We start from the raw sequence: 12,232 nt of genomic DNA on the forward strand, positions 1-12,232 counted from the left end.
AGTAGAGAAGGGGACAGCACTATACTAGGAGGAGAGTAGAGAAGGGGACAGCACTATACTGGGAGGATGGTAGAGAAGGGGACAGCATTGTACTAGGATAGTAGAGAAGGGGACAGCACTGTACTAGGAGGAGAGTAGAGAAGGGGACAGCACTGTACTAGGAGGAGAGTAGAGAAGGGGACAGCACTGTACTAGGAGAGTAGAGAATGGGACAGCACTGTACTAGGATAGTAGAGAAGGGGACAGCACTGTACTAGGAGGATGGTAGAGAAGGGGACAGCACTGTACTAGGATAGTAGAGAAGGGGACAGCACTGTACTAGGAGGAGAGTAGAGAAGGGGACAGCACTTTACTGGGAGGATGGTAGAGAAGGGGACAGCACTGTACTAGGATAGTAGAGAAGGGGACAGCACTGTACTAGGAGAGTAGAGAATGGGACAGCACTGTACTAGGAGGAGAGTAGAGAAGGGGACAGCACTGTACTAGGAGGAGAGTAGAGAATGGGACAGCACTGTACTAGGATAGTAGAGAAGGGGACAGCACTGTACTAGGAGGATGGTAGACAAGGGGACAGCACTGTACTAGGATAGTAGAGAAGGGGACAGCACTGTACTAGGAGGAGAGTAGAGAAGGGGACAGCACTATACTAGGAGGAGAGTAGAGAAGGGGACAGCACTGTACTAGGAGGAGAGTAGAGAAGGGGACAGCACTATACTAGGAGGATGGTAGAGAAGGGGACAGCACTATAGTAGGAGGATGGTAGAGAAGGGGACAGCACTGTTCTAGGAGGATAGTAGAGAAGGGGACAGCACTATACTAGGAGGAGAGTAGAGAAGGGGATAGCACTGTACTAGGAGGAGAGTAGAGAAGGGGACAGCACTATACTAGGAGGATGGTAGAGAAGGGGACAGCACTATACTAGGAGGCTAGTAAGAGAAGGGGACAGCACTGTACTAGGAGAGCAGAGAAGGGGACAGCACTGTACTAGGATAGTAGAGAAGGGGACAGCACTGTACTAGGAGGAGAGTAGAGAAGGGGACAGCACTATACTAGGAGGAGAGTAGAGAATGGGACAGCACTGTACTAGGATAGTAGAGAAGGGGACAGCACTATACTAGGAGGATGGTAGAGAAGGGGACAGCACTATACTAGGAGGATGGTAGAGAAGGGGACAGCACTATACTAGGAGGATGGTAGAGAAGGGGACAGCACTGTACTAGGAGGAGAGTAGAGAAGGGGACAGCACTGTACTAGGAGGAGAGTAGGGAAGGGGACAGCACTGTACTAGGAGGAGAGTAGAGAAGGGGACAGCACTGTACTAGGAGGAGAGTAGAGAATGGGACAGCACTGTACTAGGAGGAGAGTAGAGAAGGGGACAGCACTATACTAGGAGGATGGTAGAGAAGGGGACAGCACTGTACTAGGAGAATAGTAGAGAAGGGGACAGCACTGTACTAGGATAGTAGAGAAGGGGACAGCACTGTACTAGGAGGAGAGTAGAGAATGGGACAGCACTGTACTAGGAGGAGAGTAGAGAATGGGACAGCACTGTACTAGGAGGAGAGTAGAGAAGGGGACAGCACTGTACTAGGAGGATAGTAGAGAAGGGGACAGCACTATACTGGGAGGAGAGGAGAGAAGGGGGCAGCACTGTACTAGGAGGAGAGTAGAGAAGGGGACAGCACTGTACTAGGAGGAGAGTAGAGAATGGGACAGCACTGTACTAGGAGGAGAGTAGAGAAGGGGACAGCACTGTACTAGGAGGAGAGTAGAGAAGGGGACAGCACTGTACTAGGAGGAGAGTAGAGAAGGGGACAGCACTGTACTAGGAGGATAGTAGAGAAGGGGACAGCACTATACTGGGAGGAGAGTAGAGAAGGGGACAGCACTGTACTAGGAGGAGAGTAGAGAAGGGGACAGCACTGTACTAGGAGGAGAGTAGAGAAGGGGACAGCACTATACTGGGAGGATGGTAGAGAAGGGGACAGCACTGTACTAGGAGGAGAGTAGAGAATGGGACAGCATTGTACTAGGATAGTAGAGAAGGGGACAGCACTGTACTAGGAGGAGAGTAGAGAATGGGACAGCACTGTACTTGGAGGAGAGTAGAGAAGGGGACAGCACTGTACTTGGAGGAGAGTAGAGAAGGGGACAGCACTGTACTAGGAGGAGAGTAGAGAAGGGGACAGCACTGTACTAGGAGGATGGTAGAGAAGGGGACAGCACTATACTAGGAGGATGGTAGAGAAGGGGACAGCACTGTACTAGGAGGAGAGTAGAGAAGGGGACAGCACTGTACTTGGAGGAGAGTAGAGAAGGGGACAGCACTGTACTAGGAGGAGAGTAGAGAAGGGGACAGCACTGTACTAGGAGGATGGTAGAGAAGGGGACAGCACTATACTAGGAGGATGGTAGAGAAGGGGACAGCACTGTACTAGGATAGTAGAGAAGGGGACAGCACTGTACTAGGAGAGTAGAGAAGGGGACAGCACTATACTGGGAGGATGGTAGAGAAGGGGACAGCACTGTACTAGGATAGTAGAGAAGGGGACAGCACTGTACTAGGAGGAGAGTAGAGAATGGGACAGCACTGTACTAGGAGGAGAGTAGAGAATGGGACAGCACTGTACTAGGAGGAGAGTAGAGAAGGGGACAGCACTGTACTAGGAGGATAGTAGAGAAGGGGACAGCACTATACTGGGAGGAGAGGAGAGAAGGGGGCAGCACTGTACTAGGAGGAGAGTAGAGAAGGGGACAGCACTGTACTAGGAGGAGAGTAGAGAATGGGACAGCACTGTACTAGGAGGAGAGTAGAGAATGGGACAGCACTGTACTAGGAGGAGAGTAGAGAAGGGGACAGCACTGTACTAGGAGGATAGTAGAGAAGGGGACAGCACTGTACTAGGAGGATAGTAGAGAAGGGGACAGCACTATACTGGGAGGAGAGGAGAGAAGGGGGCAGCACTGTACTAGGAGGAGAGTAGAGAAGGGGACAGCACTGTACTAGGAGGAGAGTAGAGAATGGGACAGCACTGTACTAGGAGGAGAGTAGAGAAGGGGACAGCACTGTACTAGGAGGATAGTAGAGAAGGGGACAGCACTATACTAGGAGGAGAGTAGAGAAGGGGACAGCACTATACTGGGAGGATGGTAGAGAAGGGGACAGCACTGTACTAGGATAGTAGAGAAGGGGACAGCACTGTACTAGGAGAGTAGAGAAGGGGACAGCACTATACTGGGAGGATGGTAGAGAAGGGGACAGCACTGTACTAGGATAGTAGAGAAGGGGACAGCACTGTACTAGGAGGAGAGTAGAGAATGGGACAGCACTGTACTAGGAGAGTAGAGAATGGGACAGCACTGTACTAGGAGGAGAGTAGAGAAGGGGACAGCACTGTACTAGGAGGATAGTAGAGAAGGGGACAGCACTATACTGGGAGGAGAGGAGAGAAGGGGGCAGCACTGTACTAGGAGGAGAGTAGAGAAGGGGACAGCACTGTACTAGGAGGAGAGTAGAGAATGGGACAGCACTGTACTAGGAGGAGAGTAGAGAATGGGACAGCACTGTACTAGGAGGAGAGTAGAGAAGGGGACAGCACTGTACTAGGAGGATAGTAGAGAAGGGGACAGCACTGTACTAGGAGGATAGTAGAGAAGGGGACAGCACTATACTGGGAGGAGAGGAGAGAAGGGGGCAGCACTGTACTAGGAGAGTAGAGAAGGGGACAGCACTGTACTAGGAGGAGAGTAGAGAATGGGACAGCACTGTACTAGGAGGAGAGTAGAGAAGGGGACAGCACTGTACTAGGAGGATAGTAGAGAAGGGGACAGCACTATACTAGGAGGAGAGTAGAGAAGGGGACAGCACTATACTGGGAGGATGGTAGAGAAGGGGACAGCATTGTACTAGGATAGTAGAGAAGGGGACAGCACTGTACTAGGAGGAGAGTAGAGAAGGGGACAGCACTGTACTAGGAGGAGAGTAGAGAAGGGGACAGCACTATACTGGGAGGATGGTAGAGAAGGGGACAGCATTGTACTAGGATAGTAGAGAAGGGGACAGCACTGTACTAGGAGGAGAGTAGAGAATGGGACAGCACTGTACTAGGAGGAGAGTAGAGAAGGGGACAGCACTGTACTAGGAGAGTAGAGAATGGGACAGCACTGTACTAGGATAGTAGAGAAGGGGACAGCACTGTACTACGAGGATGGTAGAGAAGGGGACAGCACTATACTAGGAGGATGGTAGAGAAGGGGACAGCACTGTACTAGGATAGTAGAGAAGGTGACAGCACTGTACTAGGAGGAGAGTAGAGAAGGGGACAGCACTTTACTGGGAGGATGGTAGAGAAGGGGACAGCACTGTACTAGGATAGTAGAGAAGGGGACAGCACTGTACTAGGAGAGTAGAGAATGGGACAGCACTGTACTAGGAGGAGAGTAGAGAAGGGGACAGCACTGTACTAGGAGGAGAGTAGAGAATGGGACAGCACTGTACTAGGATAGTAGAGAAGGGGACAGCACTGTACTAGGAGGATGGTAGACAAGGGGACAGCACTGTACTAGGATAGTAGAGAAGGGGACAGCACTGTACTAGGAGGAGAGTAGAGAAGGGGACAGCACTATACTAGGAGGAGAGTAGAGAAGGGGACAGCACTATACTAGGAGGATGGTAGAGAAGGGGACAGCACTATAGTAGGAGGATGGTAGAGAAGGGGACAGCACTGTTCTAGGAGGATAGTAGAGAAGGGGACAGCACTATACTAGGAGGAGAGTAGAGAAGGGGATAGCACTGTACTAGGAGGAGAGTAGAGAAGGGGACAGCACTATACTAGGAGGATGGTAGAGAAGGGGACAGCACTATACTAGGAGGCTAGTAAGAGAAGGGGACAGCACTGTACTAGGAGAGCAGAGAAGGGGACAGCACTGTACTAGGATAGTAGAGAAGGGGACAGCACTGTACTAGGAGGAGAGTAGAGAAGGGGACAGCACTATACTAGGAGGAGAGTAGAGAATGGGACAGCACTGTACTAGGATAGTAGAGAAGGGGACAGCACTATACTAGGAGGATGGTAGAGAAGGGGACAGCACTATACTAGGAGGATGGTAGAGAAGGGGACAGCACTATACTAGGAGGATGGTAGAGAAGGGGACAGCACTGTACTAGGAGGAGAGTAGAGAAGGGGACAGCACTGTACTAGGATAGTAGAGAAGGGGACAGCACTGTACTAGGAGGAGAGTAGAGAAGGGGACAGCACTATACTAGGAGGATGGTAGAGAAGGGGACAGCACTGTACTAGGAGAATAGTAGAGAAGGGGACAGCACTGTACTAGGAGGCTAGTAAGAGAAGGGGACAGCACTGTACTAGGAGGAGAGTAGAGAAGGGGACAGCACTGTACTAGGATGGTAGAGAAGGGGACAGCACTGTACTAGGAGGAGAGTAGAGAAGGGGACAGCACTATACTAGGAGGATGGTAGAGAAGGGGACAGCACTGTACTAGGAGAATAGTAGAGAAGGGGACAGCACTGTACTAGGAGGCTAGTAAGAGAAGGGGACAGCACTGTACTAGGAGGAGAGTAGAGAAGGGGACAGCACTGTACTAGGATGGTAGAGAAGGGGACAGCACTGTACTAGGAGAATAGTAGAGAAGGGGACAGCACTATACTAGGAGGATGGTAGAGAAGGGGACAGCACTGTTCTAGGAGGATGGTAGAGAAGGGGACAGCACTGTTCTAGGAGGATAGTAGAGAAGGGGACAGCACTGTACTAGGAGGATAGTAGAGAAGGGTACAGCACTATACTAGGAGGCGAGTAGAGAAGGGGACAGCACTGTACTAGGAGGCGAGTAGAGAAGGGGACAGCACTATACTAGGAGGAGAGTAGAGAAGGGGACAGCACTGTACTAGGAGGAGAGTAGAGAATGGGACAGCACTGTACTAGGATAGTAGAGAAGGGGACAGCACTGTACTGGGAGAATAGTAGAGAAGGGGATAGCACTATACTGGGAGGATGGTAGAGAAGGGGACAGCACTGTACTAGGATGGTAGAGAAGGGGACAGCACTATACTAGGAGGATGGTAGAGAAGGGGACAGCACTGTACTAGGAGGATAGTAGAGAAGGGGACAGCACTATACTAGGAGGATGGTAGAGAAGGGGACAGCACTGTTCTAGGAGGATGGTAGAGAAGGGGACAGCACTGTTCTAGGAGGATAGTAGAGAAGGGGACAGCACTGTACTAGGAGGATAGTAGAGAAGGGTACAGCACTATACTAGGAGGCGAGTAGAGAAGGGGACAGCACTGTACTAGGAGGCGAGTAGAGAAGGGGACAACACTGTACTAGGAGGCGAGTAGAGAAGGGGACAGCACTGTACTAGGAGGAGAGTAGAGAAGGGGACAGCACTGTACTAGGAGGAGAGTAGAGAATGGGACAGCACTGTACTAGGATAGTAGAGAAGGGGACAGCACTGTACTGGGAGAATAGTAGAGAAGGGGATAGCACTATACTGGGAGGATGGTAGAGAAGGGGACAGCACTGTACTAGGATGGTAGAGAAGGGGACAGCACTGTACTAGGAGGATAGTAGAGAAGGGTACAGCACTGTACTAGGAGGATAGTAGAGAAGGGTACAGCACTATACTAGGAGGCGAGTAGAGAAGGGGACAGCACTGTACTAGGAGGCGAGTAGAGAAGGGGACAGCACTGTACTAGGAGGAGAGTAGAGAATGGGACAGCACTGTACTAGGATAGTAGAGAAGGGGACAGCACTGTACTGGGAGAATAGTAGAGAAGGGGATAGCACTATACTGGGAGGATGGTAGAGAAGGGGACAGCACTGTACTAGGATGGTAGAGAAGGGGACAGCACTGTACTAGGAGGATAGTAGAGAAGGGGACAGCACTGTACTAGGAGGATAGTAGAGAAGGGTACAGCACTATACTAGGAGGCGAGTAGAGAAGGGGACAGCACTGTACTAGGAGGCGAGTAGAGAAGGGGACAGCACTGTACTAGGAGGAGAGTAGAGAAGGGGACAGCACTGTACTAGGAGGAGAGTAGAGAATGGGACAGCACTGTACTAGGATAGTAGAGAAGGGGACAGCACTGTACTGGGAGAATAGTAGAGAAGGGGATAGCACTATACTGGGAGGATGGTAGAGAAGGGGACAGCACTGTACTAGGATGGTAGAGAAGGGGACAGCACTATACTAGGAGGATGGTAGAGAAGGGGACAGCACTGTACTAGGAGGATAGTAGAGAAGGGGACAGCACTATACTAGGAGGATGGTAGAGAAGGGGACAGCACTGTTCTAGGAGGATGGTAGAGAAGGGGACAGCACTGTTCTAGGAGGATAGTAGAGAAGGGGACAGCACTGTACTAGGAGGATAGTAGAGAAGGGTACAGCACTATACTAGGAGGCGAGTAGAGAAGGGGACAGCACTGTACTAGGAGGCGAGTAGAGAAGGGGACAACACTGTACTAGGAGGCGAGTAGAGAAGGGGACAGCACTGTACTAGGAGGAGAGTAGAGAAGGGGACAGCACTGTACTAGGAGGAGAGTAGAGAATGGGACAGCACTGTACTAGGATAGTAGAGAAGGGGACAGCACTGTACTGGGAGAATAGTAGAGAAGGGGATAGCACTATACTGGGAGGATGGTAGAGAAGGGGACAGCACTGTACTAGGATGGTAGAGAAGGGGACAGCACTATACTAGGAGGATGGTAGAGAAGGGGACAGCACTGTACTAGGAGGATAGTAGAGAAGGGGACAGCACTATACTAGGAGGATGGTAGAGAAGGGGACAGCACTGTACTAGGAGAATAGTAGAGAAGGGGACAGCACTATACTAGGAGGATGGTAGAGAAGGGGGACAGCACTATACTAGGAGGATAGTAGAGAAGGGGACAGCACTGTACTAAGAGGATGGTAGAGAAGGGGACAGCACTGTACTAGGAGGAGAGTAGAGAAGGGGACAGCACTGTACTAGGAGGAGAGTAGAGAAGGGGACAGCACTGTACTAGGATAGTAGAGAAGGGGACAGCACTGTACTAGGAGGAGAGTAGAGAAGGGGACAGCACTGTACTAAGAGGATGGTAGAGAAGGGGACAGCACTGTACTAGGATAGTAGAGAAGAGGACAGCACTGTACTAGGAGGAGAGTAGAGAAGGGGACAGCACTGTACTAGGAGGAGAGTAGAGAAGGGGACAGCACTGTACTAGGATAGTAGAGAAGGGGACAGCACTGTACTAGGAGGAGAGTAGAGAAGGGGACAGCACTATACTAGGAGGATGGTAGAGAAGGGGACAGCACTATACTAGGAGAATAGTAGAGAAGGGGACAGCACTGTACTAGGAGGATGGTAGAGAAGGGGACAGCACTGTTCTAGGAGGATAGTAGAGAAGGGGACAGCACTGTACTAGGAGGATGGTAGAGAAGGGGACAGCACTGTTCTAGGAGGATAGTAGAGAAGGGGACAGCACTGTACTAGGAGGATAGTAGAGAAGGGGACAGCACTGTACTAGGAGGAGAGTAGAGAAGGGGACAGCACTGTACTAGGAGAAGAGTAGGGAATGGAACAGCAATATACTACGAGGATAGTAGGGAAGGTGACAGCACTAGGGAGATAGTAGAGAATGGGACAGCACTGTACTAGGGGGATGGTAGGGAAGAGGACAGCACATGATTATAAAGTAGTAAGTCGGATGGGCAGCTGGGGTGGTGGTTGGTGCTAACAACTCATTCTGGACTATTCTGGTGAATGTCAGCATAAAACTCAGTCTACGAATAAAGGTTAGGAAGGACTGAAGAGAACAGCATGGTAGCTCGGGAGGGAGAAGTAAATCAATGGAGAGCGAGGCAGAGGACGGTGGCAAAGAAAGACACTTAATGAGCAATCGCTGGGGAGGTGGATGATGGGGGGGGGCACTGGATTGTAAGTTGCCAATAAGGAAATAAGCAACAGTTGAATGGGATTAGAAAAAAAAAAAAAGGCGATCCAAAAATGGGGCAAGAACGTAATTAAGTTATTGGGGGCAGGGGCTGCACAGGAATGAGAGGGTAAAAGGACCGTGGAATCTGCCATCAGAGGTACATGGAAGTACATAGCGCACAAATACAGTGACATCATATCGTGACATGACACAATGACATAACGTATACAGTCACAATAGATATCCATCCAGCAGTACCAACAATTTGGGACTTTTCTGTCTCATGACATTTTGACATGGTGACAGAGGACAGACACCTCACCTGTCGCCAGCACCGGTCGTCTGGCTGTGAGCACGGCGCAGTGCCCCGCTGGCTGTGGCGGCAGCTTCCATATGTTGTGATTGGCAACCACAGGAAACTTGCCAACCAATAATTCTCACCCTGTATAACGCAGCTGGCTACCATGGCGATGTCTAACTTCACCATGGAAACGGCTATCTCCGCAAAAGGCGGGAAAGGACAATGACAGCAGAGCATGATGGCTAGTTATCTTGTACACCGGGGTGGGCCGGAGGGGGATTATATTTAGAAGAAATCATATTTTGGCTGAAAAGAGCAGTATTTTCCTAAAGAAATATATGGCTTATTCTTGTCCTCCTCTCAACAAGTTTCCATGGAGAGGACGTACAGACTGTGACTAGTAATCTCAGGTCACCATGCTCCTCAATTATAAAGCCAGCTGCTGTGTGGCATTTTCTAGAATTGTCCTCGTCTAACATCATCGGATAAAACTTCTCTTTATACCATTCACGTTAGGCCGCGGCCCCCCAAACATTCTGGATCCAGCTGGTCAGCCATGGTTTGGAGGGCGAGGTAGGCAGCATGTCTTTAGGACGCAGATACAGTAGAATATCTTGGTGGAGCAGGGAGTGTCAGCTCTCCGCTCCACCATTCACATGCGTTGTGAGGCTGGAGTGGAAAAAAACTCACATTGGGAGACTATGGGAGCAGAGCATCATACTGTGTGAGGGGGAAAACTGAGGTCAGCAAACTGTGTGAGGGGAATACTGGAGGTCAGTATACTGAGTGAGGGGAATACTGAGGTCACCTTACTGTGTGAGGGGGCACCAAGGGCGCATTACACTGTTAGGCTAAGTGCGCACGTTGCAGAAAATTTCTGCTCAAAAACCCGAATCCCTTCCCAGAAACTGCACCTATTTTTCCCGCGGCGGTTTGTGCGCGTTTTTTACGTGGTTTTGATGCGTTTTTTTCCGCAGTGGTTTCAAACCGCATTGAAGAAACCAAAACCGCGGAAAAAATCCGCAAAATTAATTAGCATGCTGCGGTTTTTACCGCGATGCGTTTTTTTTGCGGTAAAAAACGCATCAATGTGCACAAAAAGCGTAAAATGCATAGAAATGACTGGGAAGCTTATTTTTAGCGGTTTTATAGTGAAAACCGTGGTAAAAACAGCTAAAAAAACGCTGTGTGTGAACACAGCCTTAGGGTACATACTGCATACAAATGTGTGGGAAACAAAACTGTTTAGAGGGACACTGGAGGCATCATACTGTTTGCTGAGCACTGTGGTGGCATCATTCTGTGTGGCAGGGTCACTGGGAGCTTTAGGGTATGTTTCCAAGGTCAGTATTGGCAGTGCTTTGGACACACCTCCGTCCAAAGTGCTGCCGGCTTTTGTACGCTCTGCGATTCCGCATGTGTCCATTGAACCATGTGGAATAACTGCATCGTATACATTGGACTGTGATATTTATCTTGCGGAGACTGAGCATCTCCGCAAGATAATTAGACATGCTGCGGTCTAGAAAGATGTGCCACATGTTCGGTTATGCAGGGAAGCCGCTGGTGTCCCGGCACGCATAGTGGAGATTTCATAAAATCCCCTCCACTATGCAGTAACATCTGGCCGCTGCGGGTTGAACACTGCGGCTGTACGCAGCGTCCAATCTTCAGCGCTTACTGACCGTGGAAACATACCCTTATACCATATGGTTGGAGTCACAAGGTTTACCTACTGTGTTGGAGGCTCTGTGTGTATCACGTTGTGTAAGGGGAATACTGGATGAATCAGACAGTGCGGTGTCATCATGCTGTGTGGGGGCACTGAGCTCATCATAGTTTTTGGGAGACACCAGGGGTAACATAGGGTGAGGGGCACTGTGGGGGCATCATTCTGTGTTGCTAAGTCACTGGGACATTCACAGCATGCCGGGGGACATGCAGTCGCCGGGACCCTAATATGTCACCCGAGCACCCTAGGAAAACTCCAGTATTGAGCATTATTTTAATGTACACATAAATGAGTGGGCAGTCATAGGGGTGTGCCTTAGATGCAAAAGAAATTGAAGCAGCAAATTGTGTGCGCTGCAAAGACGTATGTATGTTTCCTGTTTTTTCAGAATTGGAGCGCTATGATTTAGGCCACTGGTTGAAGATGGGTTCGCTACTCTTTTACAAATATCACAGACAGTGTGTGCTGCACGTGTCTAATAAGTGCGCAGCGTGTGTGCTGCATTTATGAGATGTGAGCAGTGTGCACAATATGGAAGTATCGCAATTTTTTTTTGTTTTTCTAACAGAACAAGTTGTAATTTTGAATAACACCATCACTATAGAATGAAAAAGTGGTGAAATTGTGTGAAAAAAAAAAAAACTATATTCCACCATTTGTTTTTAGGGTTACGTTTCTGAAGATTGATGATAGGTCATTTTTACCACTCAACAGACCAGTACGATGGAGGCGACACCAAACTACGGTAGTAGTTTAACTTTACTGTACTGGGTTGGGATAAAATAGCGTGTGGCAATTTTTCTTTTTTTTTTTTTTTTGAGACCCGTAACCTTTTGACATTTCCGTGGACGCTTGTTTTTGTGCCTGACTAGTGGTTGTTTTTATTTTTTCCTATTTTTGCAGTACATACAAGTTTGTGGCATTTTTTGGGAGGTGGAGTAATGTGGCAGCTGAAAAGCAGAAATTCATTGTAAACATTCTAGAATTGATTTTTATGGATGAAACAATGATAAATATGACTTATTCATTTTAAGTTGGGAGAAGGGGTGCAAATTCAAAGTTTTATATTTTATCGTAATTTTGTTTGTTTTTTCATAAACATTTTTCACGGGAACACGTCTGCCGATTCTAGCTGCGCAAACCACGGACAGCATGAATGCCCAATTACAGCCAGGAATATTTTTACCCTGGCGTTTCAGAGAAAATATAGATCAAGAATCCGACCAGGAACCATAGTCGCAGACAATACTAGCCCAGCTTTCCCCCTAT

General features: G+C 49.1%; 1 protein-coding gene across 2 annotated transcripts in view; it reads right to left on the reverse strand.

Annotated features, from left to right (window-relative positions):
- LOC141051888 (synaptosomal-associated protein 25-like) overlaps nt 1-10,309 on the reverse strand; it is a 32,221-nt gene extending 21,912 nt beyond the window's left edge. Inside the window, exon 1 of one of the 2 annotated variants that reach the window (XM_073549003.1) lies at nt 9,253-10,309. In XM_073549003.1, the coding sequence (XP_073405104.1) occupies nt 9,253-9,323 (71 nt within the window). In that variant the 5' untranslated portion in view covers nt 9,324-10,309. The remainder of the gene's footprint in view (nt 1-9,252) is intronic. The other variant, XM_073549002.1, reaches the window with a different exon arrangement.
- Nucleotides 10,310-12,232: the final 1,923 nt, after the last annotated feature.

The sequence above is a fragment of the Dendrobates tinctorius genome, unplaced genomic scaffold (assembly GCF_039654945.1).
Source record: "Dendrobates tinctorius isolate UK_male_01 unplaced genomic scaffold, ASM3965494v1 ptg000158l, whole genome shotgun sequence".
Taxonomy (NCBI): Eukaryota; Metazoa; Chordata; class Amphibia; order Anura; family Dendrobatidae; genus Dendrobates; species Dendrobates tinctorius.